This window comes from Zosterops lateralis (assembly GCF_965231275.1).
Source record: "Zosterops lateralis genome assembly, chromosome: 1".
Lineage (NCBI taxonomy): Eukaryota > Metazoa > Chordata > Aves > Passeriformes > Zosteropidae > Zosterops > Zosterops lateralis.
In genome coordinates, this window is record NC_139762.1 from 77,908,011 (window position 1) to 77,929,973 (window position 21,963).

Genomic DNA, 21,963 nt, shown 5'->3' on the forward strand with positions numbered 1-21,963 from the left:
AGGACAAAGAATAAAGACTGAAAATGGCAGGAATCAAAGTTGAGGAGAGGGTAAGGATGAAATGTAGGGTTACCACAACTTACAGGGTGTGTGTTACTCAACTGATTGGGTAGGTACAGTGCAAAGTGGTCATTTAGACATATTCCGTTAGAGATCAGGATTCACATCTGTCAGGTAAGGCAGACCAGGGAATGCAATGCTTCCCAGCACAAAAGGGAAGAATTTTACAAAACAGGTGGGAAATAGGCTGATTCTCAGTTGATGTGTTTATGGGATAGTTGCTTGAAGAAAAGGCAGAAAGTCTTTTCTAGCAGATAGCAGATTGGTAATAATTTTTTCCTGACATAAATAAATGTTTTACATAAAATTATTTCATTTTCTTCCATAGTTTCATAGGTAAGAAACTTCATTGTGGAGTTTCCTTGTTACTTTGATTGAGATTAAATTATATTACATCAAAGCAAACCTTGGGCCCTGGTACATCTTGCTGTCTGAAAGATCATTTTGGAACAACACAATGGGTGTCTAAGGTCAACTGTTACAGAAAAATAGTAAATTAGTGGACAAAAACATTACTTGGGTTGTACTCTTGTAGTGATTAACTGTAGAATTTTACAATATCAACAGTTCTTCTCCTTTACATTTGATCTTAAATTAATTTAGATTAATAAGAGAGCATCCTTGTTCTGTATTTTAAGTATCTAATTAGACAGTAGATCTCTCCAGGAAAAGAGGGTAAAATACTCCATTCTTATTTTTGTTTTTAATCTCTGGGTCCTTGGGCTTATCATGATTTATTTTTCTCCCTGGAACGCTGCATTCCACAGCTTGTAATGGCCTCCTTTTTCTTCTTGGACTCATCTATAAAGACATTTTGTAAGATTTATTGCATTCTTTTAACTTCTTAACACGATGGAAACACAAATGATGATCCTCAGTTCAGACCAACAGCAGAGAATGAAAAAAGAATATTTTTTAAGTAGATGTTTCTCTGTACAGTCCTGTGTGTTTTGCTGGGCTGTGCTCATCTCTGCTGTGGGGTCAGTGACAATAGGCTAAAAGATACCTCAGAAAACAGAGGGCACTGATGCCATGAAAGTATGAACCAAGTCCCCTGGAACTGCTCTTGAGTCATGGATTTTCATGGACATCACAGTAGCCATTGGGATTAACCCTGTGAAGAGTTCACATAGGACATCCACAGGACAGCAACAGGAACGCTGTGGGCTTTGCTTTTTGGGTCCGTTAGTTTTGCTTTCTAGTGCTTTTGGACTGCCCAGATGCTGTAGAAGCTGGTTTTCTACTGTCACAGGAATTGCTAAAAAAAAAAAAAAAAAGTGGTTGTTTGCTTGTATATTTTTACTTTGTAAACTGTCTCTCAGATGACTTCTGTACAGTAGCTCTTTGTTTTCACTTTTCCTGTCCTACTGAATTTTATGTTTACCATATTTTACATTATCCTTCTGGTTAAATGGATTTGAGCAACTTAATCTAAATTGAGTGTGTGATAAAACTCTAATATTTCTGGTTTATGTGTTTGGATATCAGGATTATCTTCTGTAAGGCCCTGCAGTTTATAAAGTATACCTAGTGTTGATAAAATAAAATTTCTTGTACAGGAAATGGCAGCCAAATGAGGCTGATTGCTCCATGTCTGTTACCCTTACCAATAAACCCTCTTGATTTATTGGAACAAGACTGACAACAGGGACGAGTTAAGCTGCATAACCATGCCCAAGCAGGCAGTACTTGGCATCAGTCAGGCAGTACCACGTTCAGCATGTGTTATTAATGTATGGCAGTGACCAGCTGATGCAGTTGCTGCCCACGTGGTGGGTAATGGGTCACTGTGTAGAAGAGGTTGTTTGAAAATGCTTGCAATGTATGAACTCTTCAGAAGGTGACCTTGCATGTTTTCAGAGAGCAGTTTCAGCAATGATCTAGCTTGTGTCAGGGCTTCCAAGGTGCATATGAAGCTACTTCTGCCTTTAAATAAGTATCTCACAGAAATCTCACTAAAACAATGAAAGTTGTAATTCAAATACTGACTTGTTGATCAGAAAACTTTTGGAGTAGCTTCTGCCTTCCTCCCATCCAATATGTGTCATCAGCACCAGATCAAAACCTCTCCTCCTTGTGAAAAAACCTTGAGAAATTCAGTTGTGTATGGGCTCCATGCAGGCTGGAAATCCCAAGTGTGACTTGTAGCTTTTGCAAGAAGTGGGGATTGTGGGTTTTGTTTTTTTTTTTTGATGTACGTAAGAACTTAATTCGGCATTCTCTTAAACTCACTTGACTCAGCTCTTGTGAAATCTCTTGATGCCGTTTAATGAATTGATTCAAGCAAGGATTTTGTTAAATATGGCATCATGTCACAAAATGGTACCATAAGAGAGAAAGCCTGTGTACTCCTGTCGTTGAGAGCCTAATTTGATGTACTTTGCTTGTGTTAATAATTTGTATTACAAATTACCTCTTTTGTTAAAACATAATTTCCATTAGATCTTGAGCTTAGGGGTATTTTTTTTTCAATGCAGAAAATTAATTTTACATAGCTTTGTGGTATTTCCCTTAAATGGAAGGCTTGAAAGACAACTTTCTTTCTCCCCACATGCCAGACAATTTGTGCAGGATAGCATTGGTCCTCTGGCTTTTAGGCCACTTCTTCATTTGAGTCCCTTTTTGGCATGTTCATCACAGCACTGGTAAGCTGTGGTAGAGACAGCAGGACAGTTTGGAAGGGCTCTCCTTTCTTCGTGAGATGCGCTTGACTGTTGTTAGGCTGAGTTTGCTGTTTTGTTTTGTATTTCTTAAGATTGTTCTTTTTGCCATTGTTCTTTGCATTGGTTCATCCTATCTCAAACTCTATTTTTTGTTTCCAGAATAACATTGAGAGTTCTTATTTTGCATGCTGTCTCTTTAAGGTTTAATTTAGAGTTTTCCACGTATTCAGCATGTTTGTTATCTTGAACCATTTATATCTAGAAAGGAAAGAAGTTTTTGCTGAATTCTCATTTAGGCTTGTCTTAAATCTTATTCTAGTTTCCTGCATATTTCACTTGACCTTCCAGAAACGTTGGGAGGGTCCTTGAGGATGGATGTTCCTGCACTCTGACAGCAGGGTCCTCTTGAAGTTCAGGAGCCAACTTGGTCGTCTTCCTGTTCTTTGTGCTGACCCTGCAGAATGGCTCTGGGTTCCTATTTCCTGAAGATTTCAAGTGCTGTAATATTTCATGACATGATCTTCTAGTTAGTAATGATAAAGTTCAAGGTAGTTTTTCCATGTCCTTATCCTAATAAAGGCGTGATTCAAGATGAAATAAAACAAAGCAGGCCTTTCACAGCTTGAGGAGCAGGTCTGCAAAAAGCCTGTTTTAAGGAGATGAGGTCTGTGCATGTGATCCTGCAGCCTTCTCTCATGACTTTGATCTTTTTAGATGATTTTGATCAAGTGTTACAGTGGGTTTAAGAAATCTGAGGGATACATGGTTCTGGCAAAAATTAAAAATAAAGGAAATGTAGCTACCCAGTTTTTAAGAAGAGCTTCTTCTCCCTTCTTATTTGGGCGCCAGTCTTTATTAGAAGTTGGTGTATTTTCTAGCCAAGTGATGCACAGTCCTATTTCTGAATCAGCTCACAGAATGATTTTCTCACCCAAACAAGAAGGCAGTGTGTGGCAGAGATGGAAGTATTCGAACAACTAAACTGAAGAAGAGAAAACAGTGAGTTTGAGTGGGAAGGATGAATCTGCAGAGACCAGCCTTCTGTAGTGCTGCCACATGCAAGTCATTTGTCATGTTATTTTTCTTGGTGTTTGTCTGTGAATTCTTTACATTAATAAACATGCTGAATGATGTACAGTGTGCCCTGCCTACCCTACTAAACTGTGCACCACTCATCAAAGGATAGTCATCACAAATGTGGAGATTATCCTCCTAGAAGTGGTATTTTGCTTCCTTTCCATGTTCACATGAGATGCACTCACAGGATATGTGTCACTCCTTTTTGGTTTCATAATTCTCTCACTGAGTCTGTTTTTCTGTATCCAGGATGATACATAGCCTCTGTTAAGTTGCTCACTTTTCTAGGATTTGCTCTTTATATCCCTTTTATTTCCAAATCCTTCAGCTTGTGGTATTTTTGTTCTACAGTATGACCTTTGAGTTTTCCTTTATGGTCCTTCTGACTAGGAACTGCAGTTTGTAACTTTTGAGATGTAATTATCTCTAATTCCACTTGCAGTTTATGTGGTTAGTCTTGGGACTGCTAACACAGTTTTCAGCCCCGAAAGGTTTTGTTATCAGTTGATGTTCTTCACATTCATTCTGTGTATTGGATGTTCTGTCTGGACCACATGCTCCTACAAGTGGCTGCTTTCTCCATCTTGGCAGGGTCCCTCTGCCCTGTATAAATCCTTGTCCTGTCATCTTTATGGTTCTTCACCACAAAATAAGACTCTCATTTCTCCATGTCTGTCTTTTTCCCCCAGCCAGGGATTATACCTAGGATGTTCTGAACGTGTTGGAACTTTCTGATGGTTTGCTTACATACCCTGTTGATGTCAGTGACGCCTCCCAGCTCCCATTAGAAATTTCTTTCCTGGACCTCCTTTCTTCCCCAGCCTTCCTTAAGTATGCTTTGTGCTGGTGCAAGTGCTGCTGCACCAATCTATAATGGTGTGATGACCTGTGCCAGCATTTGTTATGTTTAGGATCCTATTTTAATGAAGAAATGTCTTCAGGCTATACTTCTCTGTCAGCTGTTAGGATATCCAAGTACAGAGCTTCAGTGTTTAGCCTGATCTGCCTTCAGCCTCTTGCTTCTTCAGCCTCTCTTTCTCACTTGTCTCAGCAGGACAGACAGCAACACTATTTGTCTGGATGGCCTCCTACATAATGTCGCTTGTTTGGTCTTTCATTGCCAGGAACATACAGGAGGTTTTATGGTGAAAATCCTCTGAGGGGTTTCCTCCTGTGCAGAGGTGGCCCCTCAGGCACAGCATGGCCCCCAGCCCACAGCAGCATTCCCACAGTGCTCGCTGGTGCTTGGCTGACAGCTATGGCTCTGCTTCTGTTGGCTTCATAAATATTATTTTAAAGGATTTTGGAAGGGTTTGGGGTTTTTTTTTGATGTCCTATGTTAGTGTTTCCACAAAGTATTTGCATTAGTTCCATGCTTTGACCTCCTAACAGTGAAATGGCACCATTAGCAGGGACAAGTATTGCCTGAGGAGCGTTGGCTATGCCAGTGTGGGCATATGCCTGTACAGATGAGGTGCCAAGATGTAAATTTGCAGGAAATGGGATGTTGAATTCAAAATCAATTGTTCCATAGTCTTTACTGATGTTATTAGTATTCATAAAAGTTTAATTATATTGAAGATGTGTACATCTTCTTGCATATTTGAGATAGTATTTTGAGGGAAAAGATATATAAAAGTGTTTTCCAACTGAGTATTTAAATTCTTTTTTGAGCTTCTACTGTTTTTTAAGAACTGGCTTCAGAAACTAGTCCCAAAAGTCAATTAAGAAATCTGTTGGCTTATTCGTTTCTCAATATCTGCTTAGAATGCTACTCGCATTGAGAGTAATGACTGTTTCCTGGCTGAAGAGTTGAATGGAAACATTTAAGTGGATTTCGGATCAAACATATGAACACTTGTAGCCTATTAGAGCATTAATTTTAATTTGCTGTTTTGCACAGTCAAACATTTCCTTCAAAGACCAATTTGACTGTAAGTGGGTTTTACTGTAAGAGGTGGTTTATTGTTTGGTTGGTTTTGTATTTTTGGGAATGGTTATTGCTTGGTTTATTTTTCTCTTGATAAAGTCTAGCAGTAATCCAGTGTGAAACATGATTGCATTTGCCTTCAAACAGAAAAAGCCCTTACAGTGCTCAGTGCACTGTTAGTATGTTCTAGTTTCTTATGGCCTATGTAGGTATTTGGGGCTTCAATCAGTGTCAGAGAAGCTTTAGAGGAGGGTATCCCTGCCAGGCTATAACATTTTGCAAGTCTGCACACTGATAAGCTGGATAGGGGATATGAATGGGTGTGAAAGCTCCATTCTCAGACAGGAGTTTTTGAATGTATGCTCTGATTAATGGTGGTTTTGTTTCTACTCTTTCAGGTATTCACTTACAAACAGAGCACAATCACACATCAAAAAGTAACACCTATGCATCAAACAAGCACAGAGAGCGTGGAAGACATGGCAGCACTCGTAGATCTCCATGAAGGCTCCATCATGCACAACTTATTCCAGCGATATCAGCAAGATAAAATATACGTAAGTTTTTCCTAAAATTGAGAAATGTATCCAGAGGGAAGGTTTTTGAATGCTGTGTGTGTTTTGCTGTTATGTGCTCTATCTCCTCTCCTAATGCTTTCCAGTTCTTTGTGTACCCACACAGAGCTGAAGCATGCCTCATATAGGGACTTCACACCCACAGTGATGGAAGGAGAAGGTAGCTCAGGCTGGACATGCAATCCCTTGGAAATCTTGAAAAACTGGCATGCTACATACACTTCTACACTTTCACTGACAAGGTTGTTAAGGGACTCTCATTTTCCTCTTCTCCTTTAGACTCTCTGCTCCAACAATATGTGCTGTGTATGTCACCAAGAGGATGTGGTGGAATTTAGTCAGTCACTGCCATTTGAGATCCTGTCAGGCCAAGATCCAATTCTGATCAGCTTCCCCTCTTGTATTGAAGTAGGAAGGTTATTATGAAAGAAGCATACGATTGTCAAGCTGTTAAATAAAAGATAGTTGGAGTTTGGAGTCTATGAGAACAGACAGCTGTTTATCAGTTTCCACAACTAGGAATTAGTCCACACAGAATTCCCTTTCTTAAATTTGTAATGAAGATTTTTATGATTAGATTTATCTGCTCCTTCAGAAATTTAATTAACCTTGAACTAACTAAATACAAATCTTTCCAGAGTCTGGAAGTGCACTAAATATGAGAAAGATACAAGGAGTATTAGCAGCTGCTACAGGTTGCAAAATTGCACTTTTCAGTGGTTCAGTGGTTGGCCATTTTGGTTTGGGTTTTTTTTACTGATAATTGCAGAACACGATTTTTTTTTTTCATCACATATCTAGACCCTTGATTTGACCATATACATGCTTTATTTCAAGCTTCATCTACTGAGCTTGGCTTATTTATTTAGATATTAACATATCTAAGTGAAAAGATAAACTTTGCCTGTATTTAAGATTTGATAAAAACAAAAAAAGGCACAATTAAATAATATTCCTTTGCACATTACCCTAAAAGTGGCTAGCATGGGGAATCCTCAATACTGAGGCAGTTATCTTTACACAAGTCTTTATGTATTTTTTTTTTCTCAAAACAAACAAACTGTTTTACCTTTCAGAAAAATCAGCAAACAAAAAATGAATAGTAAAAATGAACAATCCTGCATGTTTGAGGGAAAAATATACTTGATAAAAGTTGAATTTTCCATCAGTGTTGTTAGATTAGCATATGGTCCTCAGTGTGAGTCAAAATTTTAAAAATTTGTTTCATGATGTGCAGTCACATTGAGGACACGCCCCCTTTTAAAAAACCATGAGGATATGTGTGTGATTTTTTGATGAGGCATAGAACAGCCTTGTTCTGAAGAGACATGTCCTAGCTTCTTTCTTAGCTTGTCAAGGCAAGTTTAGGGTGTTCTGATCCTTGGTGCTTAGTGTAGTGTACATTTCTAGACAAACAGGTTTATGTGCTGTTAATGATGACAGATCTGCAGTTGCTACTGACTGTGCATTGTCCCTTCATTTTTGCTAATTTAACTGCTTACTCTTTTGAATCCACCTGAAAAGGTGGTTGGAAAAAAAACCTTGTGTTTTGAAATGCATATAAAAACCTCTCTGTTGTCCTGTGTGTGTAACCAGAACCTGACTATAGAAGCATCTTCTTCCAACCTCATTGGTACCCCACTCCTACTGCAGCAATAGTAGTGTTTTAGCAGGAAAGGGCTTCAGGAACAAAAATATCACAAAAAGATGATTAAATGTCTTGAATAATTTCATGAAAGTTCATAAATATAGGAGCATGTATTTTAGAAGGGGGTATTGTCATTACAAAAGGAGATCTGTCATTTTAAGCCGAAGTTTCTTTACTATATTGAGCAATTCAGTGATATTTTAATGTTTAATGTTAAAAAAAAAGAAAAAGACTGAAGATGCATTAAGCTTATCTTTGTTGAAGGTTACTTTGCAGCTGAGCATTCAAACTTGCTTGATTATTCTGCTTTGGGACCAAACTAGTTCTAGTACAGGACAGGGAAAACCATTGGAATTTATGGCAGGAGCCATCAAAACTTTCCAGCTTATACATTTGTCTTCCCCCTTGACCAGGAATTGCTTCATTACTGTAGTTCACACATTGTCTCTTGTATCTGCCTCATCACCTTGGCTGTACCTGCTCCTGGTGCATTAGGGATGAATTGGGAAGGCAAGTACCACTCTCCACTATGGGTTTAGGGGCTGATCATCCCATTGAAAGACTTCTTGTCATCCCCAAATTCAAACCACCATCTAATTGCTGTGTTCTGGCTTATAGCTTACAGATGCCTTTTTACCTCAGTTCTCTGCACTTCCTTGTCCACATCCTGAGTAGGAGAAAGAGTTATGCAAAGGTGTATGCTGTCAGTTTTTGATTCTATGCTTGTAGTATTACAAATACATTAGTGTGGTTCTTGACCATGGCAGCCTTTTGTTAGTTTTCTCAGTGGCATCGAGACCAGGAAGCACCTTTTTACCTTCACAAAGAATACACTTAGTTGGGATTTAACTTTTGGGGCTTGCTTGTTCACACACACGTAAAAACTGTATCAAATGCAATATACTTAATTGTAGTGTGAAGAGTATATAATTTCAGAAGTACAGAAGAAAAAATTAAAGGGAAATTTTAATAGTTACTTTCTCAGAAAGACAATTATTTATGCAGATCTTCCATTGTTAACTTGTGTGTTCTGTATTTGAAGAGCTGTTTCTCCAGCAATGAGCATTTAAATAAATATCTTCAGATGTTTGAGCTCAGTTTAATATTTTGTTATTGATTACCATTTTTGTCTCAAATGCTCATACCCATGTTTCTAAACTTTTCACTACTTCCTAATTCATACTACAATGTTATTTGCTATGGATGCCAAGTTTTGTCAAACATGTTCAGTGACTTTATTTCCTGCTGCCAACAACTGCAGCTGTAAAGAGGATTTTCTATATTTCCTGGTATCTCCTGGGGAGGGAAGAATATTGACTTAGAATACAGATTATGTTCATAATGTGAATGGTACCTGGCTCTGAACATAATGAGTTGAGGCTCTCAGTTCAATCTGTGCTGTTTGCAAGGAAGTGAATGACAAAATGTTGTTCTTGTCTGTATGCAGCCATCTTTTTGTATCAGTGCCAAGTCTGTTAACATCTTGTGATAAGTTTTGTGTGAATTTCCATTAAAGAGTGTGTGCTTTCCCTTTTTGGCCTGTGAGAAGCTTAGGCTATACAAATCCTTTCATGATTGTTCCAGGCAGGCTGCTACTGTTTGGTATTTTTTTCAGGCTTTGTGATTAATACTGCATGTATCTGAAAGTTTGGTTCCATGCTATCACCATGTTCGTTGTCCAGGAAAGGACAAAATTGAGGGTGGCAGTGATCATACAGTGCACGGGCTTTCATTGCTACTTCATCTCCCATTTTATTCCTTTTGGGAACAACAGTGAGTGATCCAGCTGTGGACACCAGCATACAAGGTTTAATGCTCATCTTCGAATGCTCAGATTAGCTTGCATGGTAGACTGGTATGTGGCAAAATATGGAAAGATAAACACTGATGCTATAAATGGAAGGTGCCCACATTTGAAACCAGAGTCTTTTGTGGAGGCACTTGGGGGGTTTGTCACCTCTGAAGCGAGGCCATCACAGGGCACATGGTGTGGAGAGGCCAAGTGCTGTGGCAGCCACTCTTGTCAACGTTCAAAGGCAAATTGTTCCCAAGCTATTGATTCTGGTTTACTTTTAGTTAAGTACACACTGCAGAGCAGACTGGCTCAGCGTTGGAGAGAATGCCATAAACCACATGGCGTGGATTGTGCTGTGAGTCACAGAAATTATGGTATTTGGGCTGGCTTTGGGATGAGTTGCAGTTTTCTCGTCTCTGCCAGTTGGTTGGTTATTCATGCAGGTGAACAAATTTCGGAAGAGCAGAGCAGAGGATAAGAGAGCAGCTTTTGCTGAGGTGAGAGGCAGGTTGGAAATAACTGCAGTATATATTGTCCAGGTCAGTGTAGAGGCTTTCAGCATCATATCCACCCTCATTTGTTTGAGTTTGAGCAATAAACACGTTTCAAAAAACTTTTGATTAGCTTTTTCCTTTTGAATTAAGAAATGCTAGGTAGGCACTTTCCCCTTTGAAGTGGTGATGATGATTTGGCACGTGCCTGTCTTGTTTAGGTGGAGGATGTGCCCCATGCCCAGAGCGGCATTCTGCTTGGGCTGCAGTGTGACAGTCCCTTGGTCACCCTCCCCTGATGGCGGGGAGAGTGACCTCCAGGTTGTCCAACAGTTGGGTGTGGTGTCCAGGAAGGGTGAGGGACAACACAACCTATTTTTGCTCACTCTCAAATTAGGACTGCAGCTCGCCCGCCAATAATTATAACCATCTGTTATGTTTGCATGTGTATGTATGAAAAGTTCTGTACCAGCCACGTCGACATGTAGTGCTGTACCAGCCACATCCACATCAGAGGGAGGATGGTGGTAATTAGGAGCTCAGTTTTCATGGCTAGCTTCCCTTCTGTCTTCAGCTGAAGCAACAAACATAGAATAACTTGGATGAAAAAGTGATGTTTATCCGATTTTTTAAAAAGGTGTTAAACTAGAAAAGTTGTCTCTTCACTGACAAGGTTGTTGCAGAGCTCCTAGTCACTTCATTGTACACAATACTCAGTTCTATCCATTCTTAAAAGGTATTTCCAGATATTTATGCATTGATTTTTAAATCTATTAGTGTTTATTTACTTAAGCAGCATGTTCAGTTGTAGTTTGTTAAGCTTGCAGTAATTAGATAATTTATCTCCCTCGAAGTCATGAGGGCTCCCAGAGGCAACTAGTTGATGTTTGCGCAGTATTAATCAATAATCACCACAGGGGTTTTTTCAAATTCTGTTTGCAGACACAGACACTTTAGTTTCTAGGTCAGTTCCTCTCTGTGACTTGTTTTTCTGGATTTTTGCACATTTGGGGTTTTTTTCTAGTACAGTCAAACTCTCCTGAATCCAGTGCAGTTGGTCTGTACCGTGCTATGATGGTCAGCAGGAAGTGGATATTGCTGCATGTTACAGTGAGAAAATAGCGGGGCACACTGCAGTCATGGTTGATGTAATGCAGACAGACATAATTCATACACTTGGATAGCACTCCTGCTCAGATGTCCTCTAACACAAGTTGTAGGTGAAGGCAGAGAAACAAAGGAAGATGAGTAGAAGCTAATAGAATCATAGAACCACATAGAATTCGATGTCTTCAAGGCCAGCTTTTGACTGAATACCACCATAAATACCACAAAACCATAGTCTTCAAGTATTTACTAATAGAGGTAAAACCTCATGACTGGTTTGTTAAAAATAATTGTGGGCCATGGACTTAAAAAAACCCCTAGACAATGGTACATAGAAACTGTGTCATTAATTAGTACTATATAAATATAATACATGTCCCTAGAACAATTGGACTGGCCCCTAAAACTACATGTATCCTGGTCTTGTCTGCAATCCAGCTGTGATTGCGTGGTTCCTCTCCAGAGGCATCCAGTGCTGTAGAGCAGTCCCAGGTAACCGGTTTGCAGGATCTGCTCTGTGGTCACTGAGGAAACTGCTGTTTATTTAATTGCTCTGCTTTCACAGTAAAGAAATCTTGAAAGTTTGGTGATGAATCACAGTGTTTTTCATGCTTTTCTGTGCTACTGAAAAAATGAATAAAATTCTTGCCACCAGCTCTTTTCCTGGAAGTGTGGAGAGCAGAGAATGCTGCTGCTAAGAATGCATGACAAATGTCTATACATAGCTGCTTACCTCCATAATTAGAATGTTATGCTTGCACACATCAGATAATGTTTTCAAAATGCGGTTCAAAGTGATTTCCTGTCTCCAAGCATTAATTACAGCTTCCATTTCACATCTGTTACTAGAGAGCAGCAGACAAAGATCTATAAAAACACAGCAGGCTTTTAATTGGAAATCTAGTGAAATTTATTACTGGTGATTGTTATTTCTAAAGGCTGGTCAGTTATATAGATCAAAAATTGTCTACCACAGGCAAATTATCATTATTTTTAATTTGTTTGTTTTGGAGTTCTTTGGTTTTTTTTTAAAATGCATGTTAATGGAGAAACACAGCTGTAATGATATGAGAAGTAAACTAATGCCATCAGTTGGTTAACTGACCTTGCTTCTGACTTCCTCCATTCTGCATGACTTTTGGAACAGCTAATAGTTATAATGACAACAACAATAAAGAGTGTTTGTCTGAACTTTGTCCTCACAAAGTCCTCAACTGAAAATCTCGGGATCTTAAAGGTGCATATTTTCAGATCTCAGGAAGTATTTCAGCCTGAGGTGTTGTGATCGATGTGATACCATTAAAAGAAATGAAGTGTGTGTGTCACTGAGTGCACTGCCATGTATGCCACAGCTGCACAAAGACTTTGCAGTGTGTGCAGTGGCAACATGTGTGCAATGCCTACACCAACACATAAATATATATTATGGTTTGCAGCACATAAGGTGTTGTTGGTAACCTGCTGGGTGTACACACTGCAGTAAGGATCTTACCTGCTACCATCAGTGGGCTGCTTTAGTAAGATGGAGAGGGTGAAGAGGTCAAAGTTTTATTAAAACATGAAAGCTTGCTCTTTCTGTTCTGCTCTGTACCAGTATCTTTTTTCTCAGTTGATTAGTTGGTTGGTTGGGGAATAAATAATAGATGGACTGGCAACAGGGTCAGTTTCTTTCTGTTGACTTCCACAAACTGTCTATTTGTAATACAAAAGCTCTAAGCTGTATTTGATGGTAACATCATATAGAAAACTGCAAAGTAGAAATCTGTCATCATGTGCAGATTCTGTCATTGGTGATGGTATATATTGCTAATGTCTTCCCAGATTTGAAGGCTAGTATTCATGTTGTTTTCTCCATACCTTTATAACATGTCACTGCTAACTCTATGAGCCAAGAACAGAAAGCAGACCAACGTGCAGAATCAAAAGAAAAATTATCAGTCATTTGTACAAATGCCAGCAGCAGCTTAGAGTTGTTTGGTCAGAGCTTTTGCAAACGGTGCTGAGTGCTTCTGCACGCGCCATTGCCTCGCTTGGAGGTAAGTTTTGCCTCCTTTCTGTAAGGTCTGTTGTTCCCAGACCAGCAAAGTCACTAAAAGGAGGGCAGGAATTCGAGCTCCAAAACTTAGGGCGCTTACCTGTCACCAGCACAGGATTTCTTTGCATGAGTTAGGCTTTTACTGTAAAGCGAGCTGTAAAGTGAGCTGCGCAAAATTTACTGCTTGTGCTGCACTGTCCAACTGTCTTAAATACATATTCCAGCAGTTTAATACTAGAAAGGCTGCAAACAATACATTCAGGTTGGGAGAGAATTAACTTAGTTATGTAGCTGTTGTTTATCTCTGTAAATGGAGTATTGATTCATAGCCAGGCTGTTATTTTTATTTGAGAAGAGGTGGTCCCTTTCACGCAAGCAGTTTCAGCTTTTTCCCTTTGATGTTTGTCAGTCTCTCCTTGTAAAAGCAAATGGAATCCAAAAGTTCCATTTAGCAGATTTTTGACAGTTAATTCCACTTGCCATCTCAGTCCTGGTCTGTCGACTGACGGCTATTTGGCAGCAGTTCAGTGCCATCCAGCTAACTACCTGGCATAGACTTAGATTTCAGTTATGCTGGCTTTTGATTTCTCTTTTCATGCTCTGTTGAAGAGTAATTCCTGTTCTTCCTGCTTTCCTCCTAAAAAAAGCCCTTTCTGTAGAAGAGGTCTTCAAATATTAAAGAGCCACAGAAGTTACAGAAGTCTGTATATCAGTATGTAAAATAGTTGGAGGCAGAATTAAGCAGATCTACAAAGCTTTATATAAAATATTCCATCAATGTTTTAGAGACACTGCTCTTAGGTTCATTGTTTTACCAGCATTTGGTTTTCCTTTGTGTGTATTTTTTCTGAAAAGCCCCTTCATCTCTCCAGTATGAATGTATAGGAAGGAAGAAGACCATTTTTTTTATTTCCTTGCTGGAGGGTAAATTAGACCTTCAGACAGTTTTGAAAGACTCATTTGAGCATTGTGCAATAACAAAGCAGGAGGAAGAACTAGTGTGTGGCCACAGGCCATTTGAAATGAAATGATAAGCCGTGGGGTCTCTGCTTTTTGTGAGCCCTTTTTTTTTGATTTGAGCTAGAGCTCGCCTGGTTAAAATTGTGCACACAGATTGCTACAGCCTCATGTACAAACTTATTTTCACATGCTGTATTGCAGCCCATGAAAATAACAAAAATCAATGTCTTGTTCTGATCAATCATGTTTGTGTTCAGGAGGTCACCACCTCTGTCTGCTTGGCAATGGTGAAGAGAGAAATTCTTCAGTAATTGTTTATATGAAAACTGTACAAAAGATCATTATTCTGACCCAGTAGATAGGACTGCTGCATGGTAGAGATTGCATTGTATTACTCAGCAAAAAAAGTACAGTAAAAACAAGGAGACTCAGTGCTTTTTATACAGGAGAAAACCTGTGAATATCTTAAAGAAGGAAAATTGTCTATCTGATGACTGTATTATTATCTGCTGTTTTGGTTTTTACCTTTGCCTGTAACAGTGCTATTTATATATATACCTTTCTATATATTGGTTTCATACTTCCTAACTGGATTGTTTTTTATGTGGATTCAGGATTGTAGTGTTTCCTTGAGTAATCCCCATCCACATGGAATAATCTGTCCAGTAGGAGAAAATTAAGAGAAAAAGAAGATGAGATTAAGCTGTGAGTGTATCTCTTAACCAGGTGGAGCCTGGTATCTCTTCACCATCTCTGAGCCTTCTGTGGAAGCAGAAAGGTGTCTGCCTCCATGCAGTTTTGGGTATTTACACTGGCAGTTAAGGTGACCAAAACTCAGTTTCTAACCCTTAAGAAGCAGACCTGGACAGTTTCATTTAGCTTCCTAGGACAAGGACTCAATGAATGTGCAATATTGAAGTTGTAGGGAGCAGAAAGATACTCTTAATGTAGAAGTTAAGGTATCTGGGTTACAAACTACAGCTTTTTTCATGAGATAGCACAGCCTTTGCCCTTGGAGGGGCTTGGAAACAGGACAGTGATGCTTAATACTTACACCAAGGGAAGCTTAAGATCACATTAGCTGGATTGAAGGGTCAACATAACAGACAAGGCTGCATCTAAGAGGGTGTTTAAGTTGCCTGTGATCATCTGAAATCACATTTTAAAATAATCCAGAACTATTCCAAAATCTTCTTGGGAGCTGGGCTGGTGGAATCAAGCATAAAGCCCGACTTTGAAAAGGGCTTGGTCTGTTATGCCTTGGATCCAATCTGTGCTCAGCACAAAAGGAAAAAAGGCCAGCAGGGAAGTGGTTGGTAGGAGAGGCTGCTGCAGTTTCCATCATGGACTGAAGGACATGGTTTGAAAATGCAGCTGAGCAGTGTGAGATGTCACTTTCCAAAAAGTGACAAGGAGAACATGTGAGAAGGTGGGTCTTGGCTGTAGGTAGCTGATTTTTCCAATGACATTCCATGTCATGTCCTGGTTCCCTGCTAAAAGTCCTCTCCTATGGATAACTCTTGTATTTGTAGTATGGCCTGTGTATTTACAAACAGCTCATTTTGCAATCAATCCTACAGCTGACCTTAAGAAATAAAAAGGGCAGTTTAGGGGTCATAAGAGAAAAACAAAGCTGATGTAAATTTGGGCGGTTTGAAGTTCACCATGAGTCACCAGACATAGTGAGGACTGCAGGAGCCCAATCATGTAAAGATGATTATAGAGTATGGCATTTCCATCTTAGAAATGGCTTGATTGGTTGAAAACATTTAAAACATGTAGTTTTAAAACCATTTAAAATTGTAGTTTAGTACTTCACTTTGATTATGGTATTTAAGAAAGAAGCATTGCTTCAGACATGAGACACTAGATTCTGTCCCACTGAAATTAGCATGGAACTAGCTGAAAGACAGGGTATGCTTACCACAGTGAGGATAAATCCAGGTCCTACCATAAATGAGGGCAATAATTACCATCCCCTTTATGGCATACCATTGCCCCTTCTTCTGCCTCCCCTAAAAATGTGGCCCAGCCATCTTTCTCCTTTTTCTGCTGTGTATGTGGTAGACATTGGGTTGTCTTTGCCACAGAATAAATTCAGCTCTGGATACCATCAATCCTTTCACCTGAGAGGGCTCTGAACCACAAAGGCCATATCTGCAGTGTGGAACAAACTCTTCTGTTCCCAGGTTTTTCATCCTGACACCTTAAAATTTGGTGTTGAAAACATAATGAAGTTTGGTGGCTATTTTGTGGTCTTTTAAAAGTTGCCTGCCACTGCATGTTCTGTAAAAACATTGGTTTTGTTATTTGGTAATGTTCCTGTAGCTGTGATGATTTAAAGGTAAGTGAGATGCAGAGGTTGTGTGGAATGGTGATAAAAATCTTTTCCCATGCCTTTTGTAAAGGTAACAAATAAGTAGCTTTGAGGTGAGCCAGTTGTACTGCAGTTTAATTTGAAGTTTCCCATATATTAAGGGTAAGCCCAGAAAGTAATACTGTGGAATAAATTGGCTGCTTGATACCAATACGCCATTTTTTTAAAAAATACTTTTATTTTTCAGACACAGAACCAGTTCTTTAAGGGACTCCAGGAAAGTCAAGAGATGTTCAAAAACAATCCAGAAACATTTTTTTTTTTTGAAGCATCAGCAAACATCCTTTTCTTTCTGCAATAACATATATCTTTCATGTTCTAAAGCAGAAAAGCTTGCAAGTGCTCTTACAAGAGCTGGAAAAAGTCCTGTTTGTCAATGTTAATGTATATATCTGTAACAGAACACCTTAATTTCTGTATTTGATCTATTCCAGCATCTCTAGTTCCAAGCTGTGAAGAATATTTTGATTTTTGGTGGTAGTAAAGAAACACAATGATAGAAGGAAATAGAGTAATGCACTCTTCTTATGCCTGTTTTTTAATAGTGCAAGCAGTTTTGGTTTCTATTGAGGTTATTGGTCAAAGATACAGTTCAGGAGCAGCATGTATTGCACTTCAACAAGAGTCCTCCAGTCTGCTTCTGCCTTCTCTCTCCCACTCTCCCTGTAGCATGAGAAAACCTAAAATAAGTGTATGTTCTTCCCTGCTTCCCCTTTTTTTTAAATTTATTTATGAAAGCAGGAAGACTGGAATGTCTCAGATGCTAGAAATCTGTGAAGTACAGAGGGACACCTTGATGCAGAGCGTGAAAGGTCATAAGAAAAGCAGTGTAGAATAAATTTATTTACATTAATTATGTTACAGGGGAAAAGTGAACTTGGGTAGAACACAGATATCAGAAAGAATCCTCAGAAACAGAAAGGTTATTGCGGAGAAGTTTCGACATAAAAAGGAAGAAGTGGAAGGTGTATGGTTGCTGAATATGGAACAAAGCTGAAAGGATATACCCCAAAAATCTAAAAAGCATCTGTGAAGGGGAAAAGATGAAAAGCAGGGTGGCTCTGGTGTGTTAGGTATGTTTGGTTTATAGGACTAATGAAGTGGTCTTCTATTAGGGCAGTTTTCTTTTTCATTGCTTTTTCATTATAGAGAATCTGAAAAAAATTGAGGGGAAAATTTCTTACTATACTTTTTTCCTCTTTTAGTCTGAAAGCCTTTTCTATATGGGAAAGTAAGACATTTCAAACTGTATTTTGTTCATTGCAAACTTTTTTCTTGTAGTTCTAAGTGTAAAATACACTAAAGTGTATTTGGAACAATAAAACCTTGTATGTCATTTAGATTTGTTTGGCATCAAACTAAAATAAATTTATTGTCTCTTTATTAAACAAACCCCCACCCTCTCATGTTAGACAGGACTACTCTGACTATGTTAAGTTTTGCTAGAGTATTTCTGTGGGCATCAGAAGTCTTTTTGAGCTCTTGTTAAAGAACAAATTGTTTTTCAGTGTTTGAAGAATGGTGGGATGATTTCAGGACACAGGCTCAAAGCTAATTGCTATCAGAAGGCAACAAGCAAAACAAAAAGCGTTCAAAGAACTGATGAAAAATCTCTTCCTTTCTGAAGTGCATCTTTTATTTTGTCTTGCCTTACTCAGTGTCTAGCTGAGAAGATTGGATTGGAACTTCTAATTTTGAAAGTCCTTGTAGAGGATCTTGTTTTTCCTTTTTTGCTGAAAGGGGGAGCAGGATTGTCTGTGGCTTGTGAGCTTAAGTGTTTTAAGAGATGAATTAACAGTGTAAAATTCCAGTAAAAGTTTGAAAGTGCAAAAGGAACCCAACCTTAAATGCAGCAAAGTGCTGCATTGAGATTCAGGCTAAGTAACTCAACTTTCATTTATTCTTTGGTTTAAAGAAATATATTAGCTGTGATCTGATAACAAGTTGTTGCTGGTTTAGTCTGTACCAAAGTAGTGAAGAGTTTGTGTGTGGTTCTGTCTGAAGCACTGACTCAGTCATATAACAGGGAATAGTAAACTTCCCTGTTCATGGCCATGCATTTCAGGGGTCAGGCTTTTAATGGGAGTTCTCCCACTATATCACTGAAAAAACTCTCAAACTGTTTCAACTGGAAATCTTTAGAATACCCCGTCTGCTTGCTCGTGTTCTGGCAGCATTTCTCCTATTCATAATTGCTTTGGAATGCTTTCATTAAAATAAGTAATTATTGACTTCCAGAATCAGATTGGAAACTGCAAAGAACAAAAAGAAAATTTAGATTGCTGTCTTACAAGCAAAGTGCAAGTGACATTCTTACACGAAAATACCTTTTCTGAAATTTCACCTGCTTTTTAATGTTGCCATAATATAGTACTTTAGAGATCCTGCTTCTGATTCTAACCCATTTAGTTTGCCATATGATGATGTCTGGTGCAGAAATAGTCTTCAGGAGAAAACACATGTCCACTGAGCAGTGCTGCATTTTTTGTGTATTTTTACAGTGGTTTAACCTGCTGCTAAGACGCTTGCATTTGCCAGACCAGAAGGTGTGCTCTGAAGAAAGGGATTGTGTGGTGTGGCTTCTCAGGATCTCCAAGGAGGGCAAGTGGAGGAGCCTACAAGAAATACTGAGAGGGACTTTTTAAGGGGCATGCTATACAGGACAGAGGAGAATGACTTCAAACTGAAAGAGAGTATGTTTAGGTTAGATATTAGGAAGAAATTCTTCGCTGTGAGGGTTGGGACACTGGAACTGTTTGCCTAGAGAAGTTGTGGATGCCCCATCTCTGGAGATGTTAGAGGCCACATTGGATGAGGCATTGAGCAATCTGTTCTAGTGGGAAGGTGTCCCTGCCCACAACAGGGGTGTTGGAACTACATGATCTTTGCTCTCCTTCCAACCCAAGCCATTCTTGATTCTATGAAATTGGGAGCATTCTTTATGGGAGTACATGTACCCTTCCCCCCTCCCCCAAGTCCCTAACTTTGTGGCTCTTAGAGCTGCCAGGGTAGTGTCTAAGATCTACTGCTTATAAAATACTGCTACTGGTAAGACCTTGTGGTAGGTACTGGATGGGATAAGCAGTAAGCCTGGAAGTGATGTAGGGAATGATTCTTGCAGCAGCAAATCTTGCTGCAGTTGAGTATCCCAGAGGCAATTTACAAAGATTTCTCGAAGATTTGTCTTTTAAAATATTTGTACTTCTAATCTTTAAAAAGATTTGTACTTCTAAAATAAATGGAATAGTTTTTAATAACAGTGCTGCTTCAGCCCACTGATACTTTGCTGAGCTACCTTGGGTAAAGGCAGAACTTTTGCTTGGGCCAGCTGACTCTTTAGTCCATGCAGACTAAGCTGATTGTGGCTACCCCTGTGTTGGACTGTGACACCTGGTAGATGATAAATGGGACACTCTGTGTCTGTGAAGAATATACTTTTTTTGTGATCTTGCCTTGGGACGAGGAAGTTGTTTTTTGAAGTCTTGAGTTTGTTCTATCACACAACATTATAATTTGATGGCAGTTTGTCCATGCATTTAGCTTGTCCTGCAAAGAGGTAGTACATACATACCTAAAGAACCAGAAGACTGGAACAACAAAGGTGCACCTTTGTCAGTAGAAGTTGTGCCTCTTCGTGTTTTTGCTGAAAGAAAAAAACAGAGAAAAGAAATTTTTAAAATAGTGAGGTGTCCTAAGCATTACTCCATGAGGTGATTTAGAAATTGTTTTCATCAGTATGATTTCTACTTTTCACCAGGTTTCTTTTATTGCCGTAATACAGTGCTCATCTCTCTATTATACCTTATTGAATTACAAGACAATGAAGCCAGCTCACTTTATTTAATAAACTTTTATAATTAATAATAATAACTAATATTCTGGAAGTCTTTTTGTTGCTTTAAATTTTTTTTGCCTAAATCATTTGAAAGGCTGCCCCATTTTAAATGAGTGTATGCAGAAGTGGACTGCTGTCACCTCTTCTGATATTTACTGTCTAGAAGAGAAGTAAGAGTGGTGATGCAGTTTTGCCAGTGCTTTATCATGGAGGTATTGTTCTGTCAGGTACTTAATCTTGCAGAAGCCATAGAGTGATTATTTACTTATGAAGCTAGATGGTATCAAGTTTCATGGGATTTTTTTATTTACATCTTTGCCATGGCATCTGTTGTTATGGTTTGCCTCAAGTAACTCTTTTCCTAAGACTTCAGCCAGACTTTAATAAGGGAAAGAGGAAGATCTGTAGCAGTCTCTTTTATTGGTCATACTAGCACTGCAGTCATGTAATTAACAAAGAAACCTCTTAAATTTTTTCCCTGTGCAATCTGTGCTGAAATATGTATCAAACAGAGGAAGTTAGTTTTCAGAGCCTTCCTTGTTACTTATTACTTATTTAAGAATCCAAGAGGGGATGATCCCAGGAAATTAAGCTGTTGTCTCAGTGCTGTAATTGCCCTGCCATACAATCTCATGTTGAAATGGTATCTCTCCTCTACATGAAATCCTCTGAGCTGTTGCACAGCATGGGAGGGTGGGGGAATGGTGTTATAAAACACACAGATTGAAAATCCACCACTCTGTAAAAGGTACTAGAGTTACAGTGAGGAGGGATATTCCTCTTACTGCTAATAAAATTGTCATGATTTCAAGGACACCATTGCAGTTCCCTTAACAAAAGCTCAGAGCTGCAATTTGTGTCGGGCTTGATGGAGGGTGAACAGGTGGATAATGGGGACTGTAACAGCAGGGTAACAGTGAGAAAGGAGAGCTGATACACAGCGATGATTGCATGTTAATTGAGGAGAAGAAGAGGGAGGCAGGTAGATGCAGGCTCTAAATGCTGCAAAAGAGACTGATAGAGGGGAAAGGAAGGTATGATGGTCCCTTTGTCTTAGTGAATGCCCTGTGGTGGCTTGGAGAAGGAGGCTGCAGGAGGAGAACACGGGGCTGCCTTTTGGTGGTTTGCAAGATGCTGCTGCCCTTATCAATCCGTCTCCGGGAAGGGTGCTGTGGAGATGAGGAGAGCTCCAGTCCTGCTGTCAGCTTCACAGCTGGTTCCTGTCGGCAGTGAGAGGGTTGACTGCTGGTGAGGCATCTCTCTGTGCATGGGGGCTGTATTACAGGGCTGGAGACTGCCCAGCCTGGCTCTTCCCCAGTCCTGAGCAGGGCTGTTGGAGCCAGGTGTCAGCTTCCTGCCTGGAACCACAGAAAGAGCGTTTAACAAAATGAAATTGATACTGCAGCAGTA

General features: G+C 39.3%; 1 protein-coding gene across 1 annotated transcript in view; it reads left to right on the forward strand.

The window, feature by feature from the left end:
• The window catches only part of MYO10 (myosin X), a 163,271-nt gene that overhangs the window by 67,044 nt on the left and 74,264 nt on the right, over window positions 1-21,963 (forward strand). Inside the window, 1 exon segment of the mRNA XM_083866016.1 lies at window positions 6,129-6,287. Within this exon segment, the coding sequence (XP_083722142.1) occupies window positions 6,129-6,287 (159 nt within the window).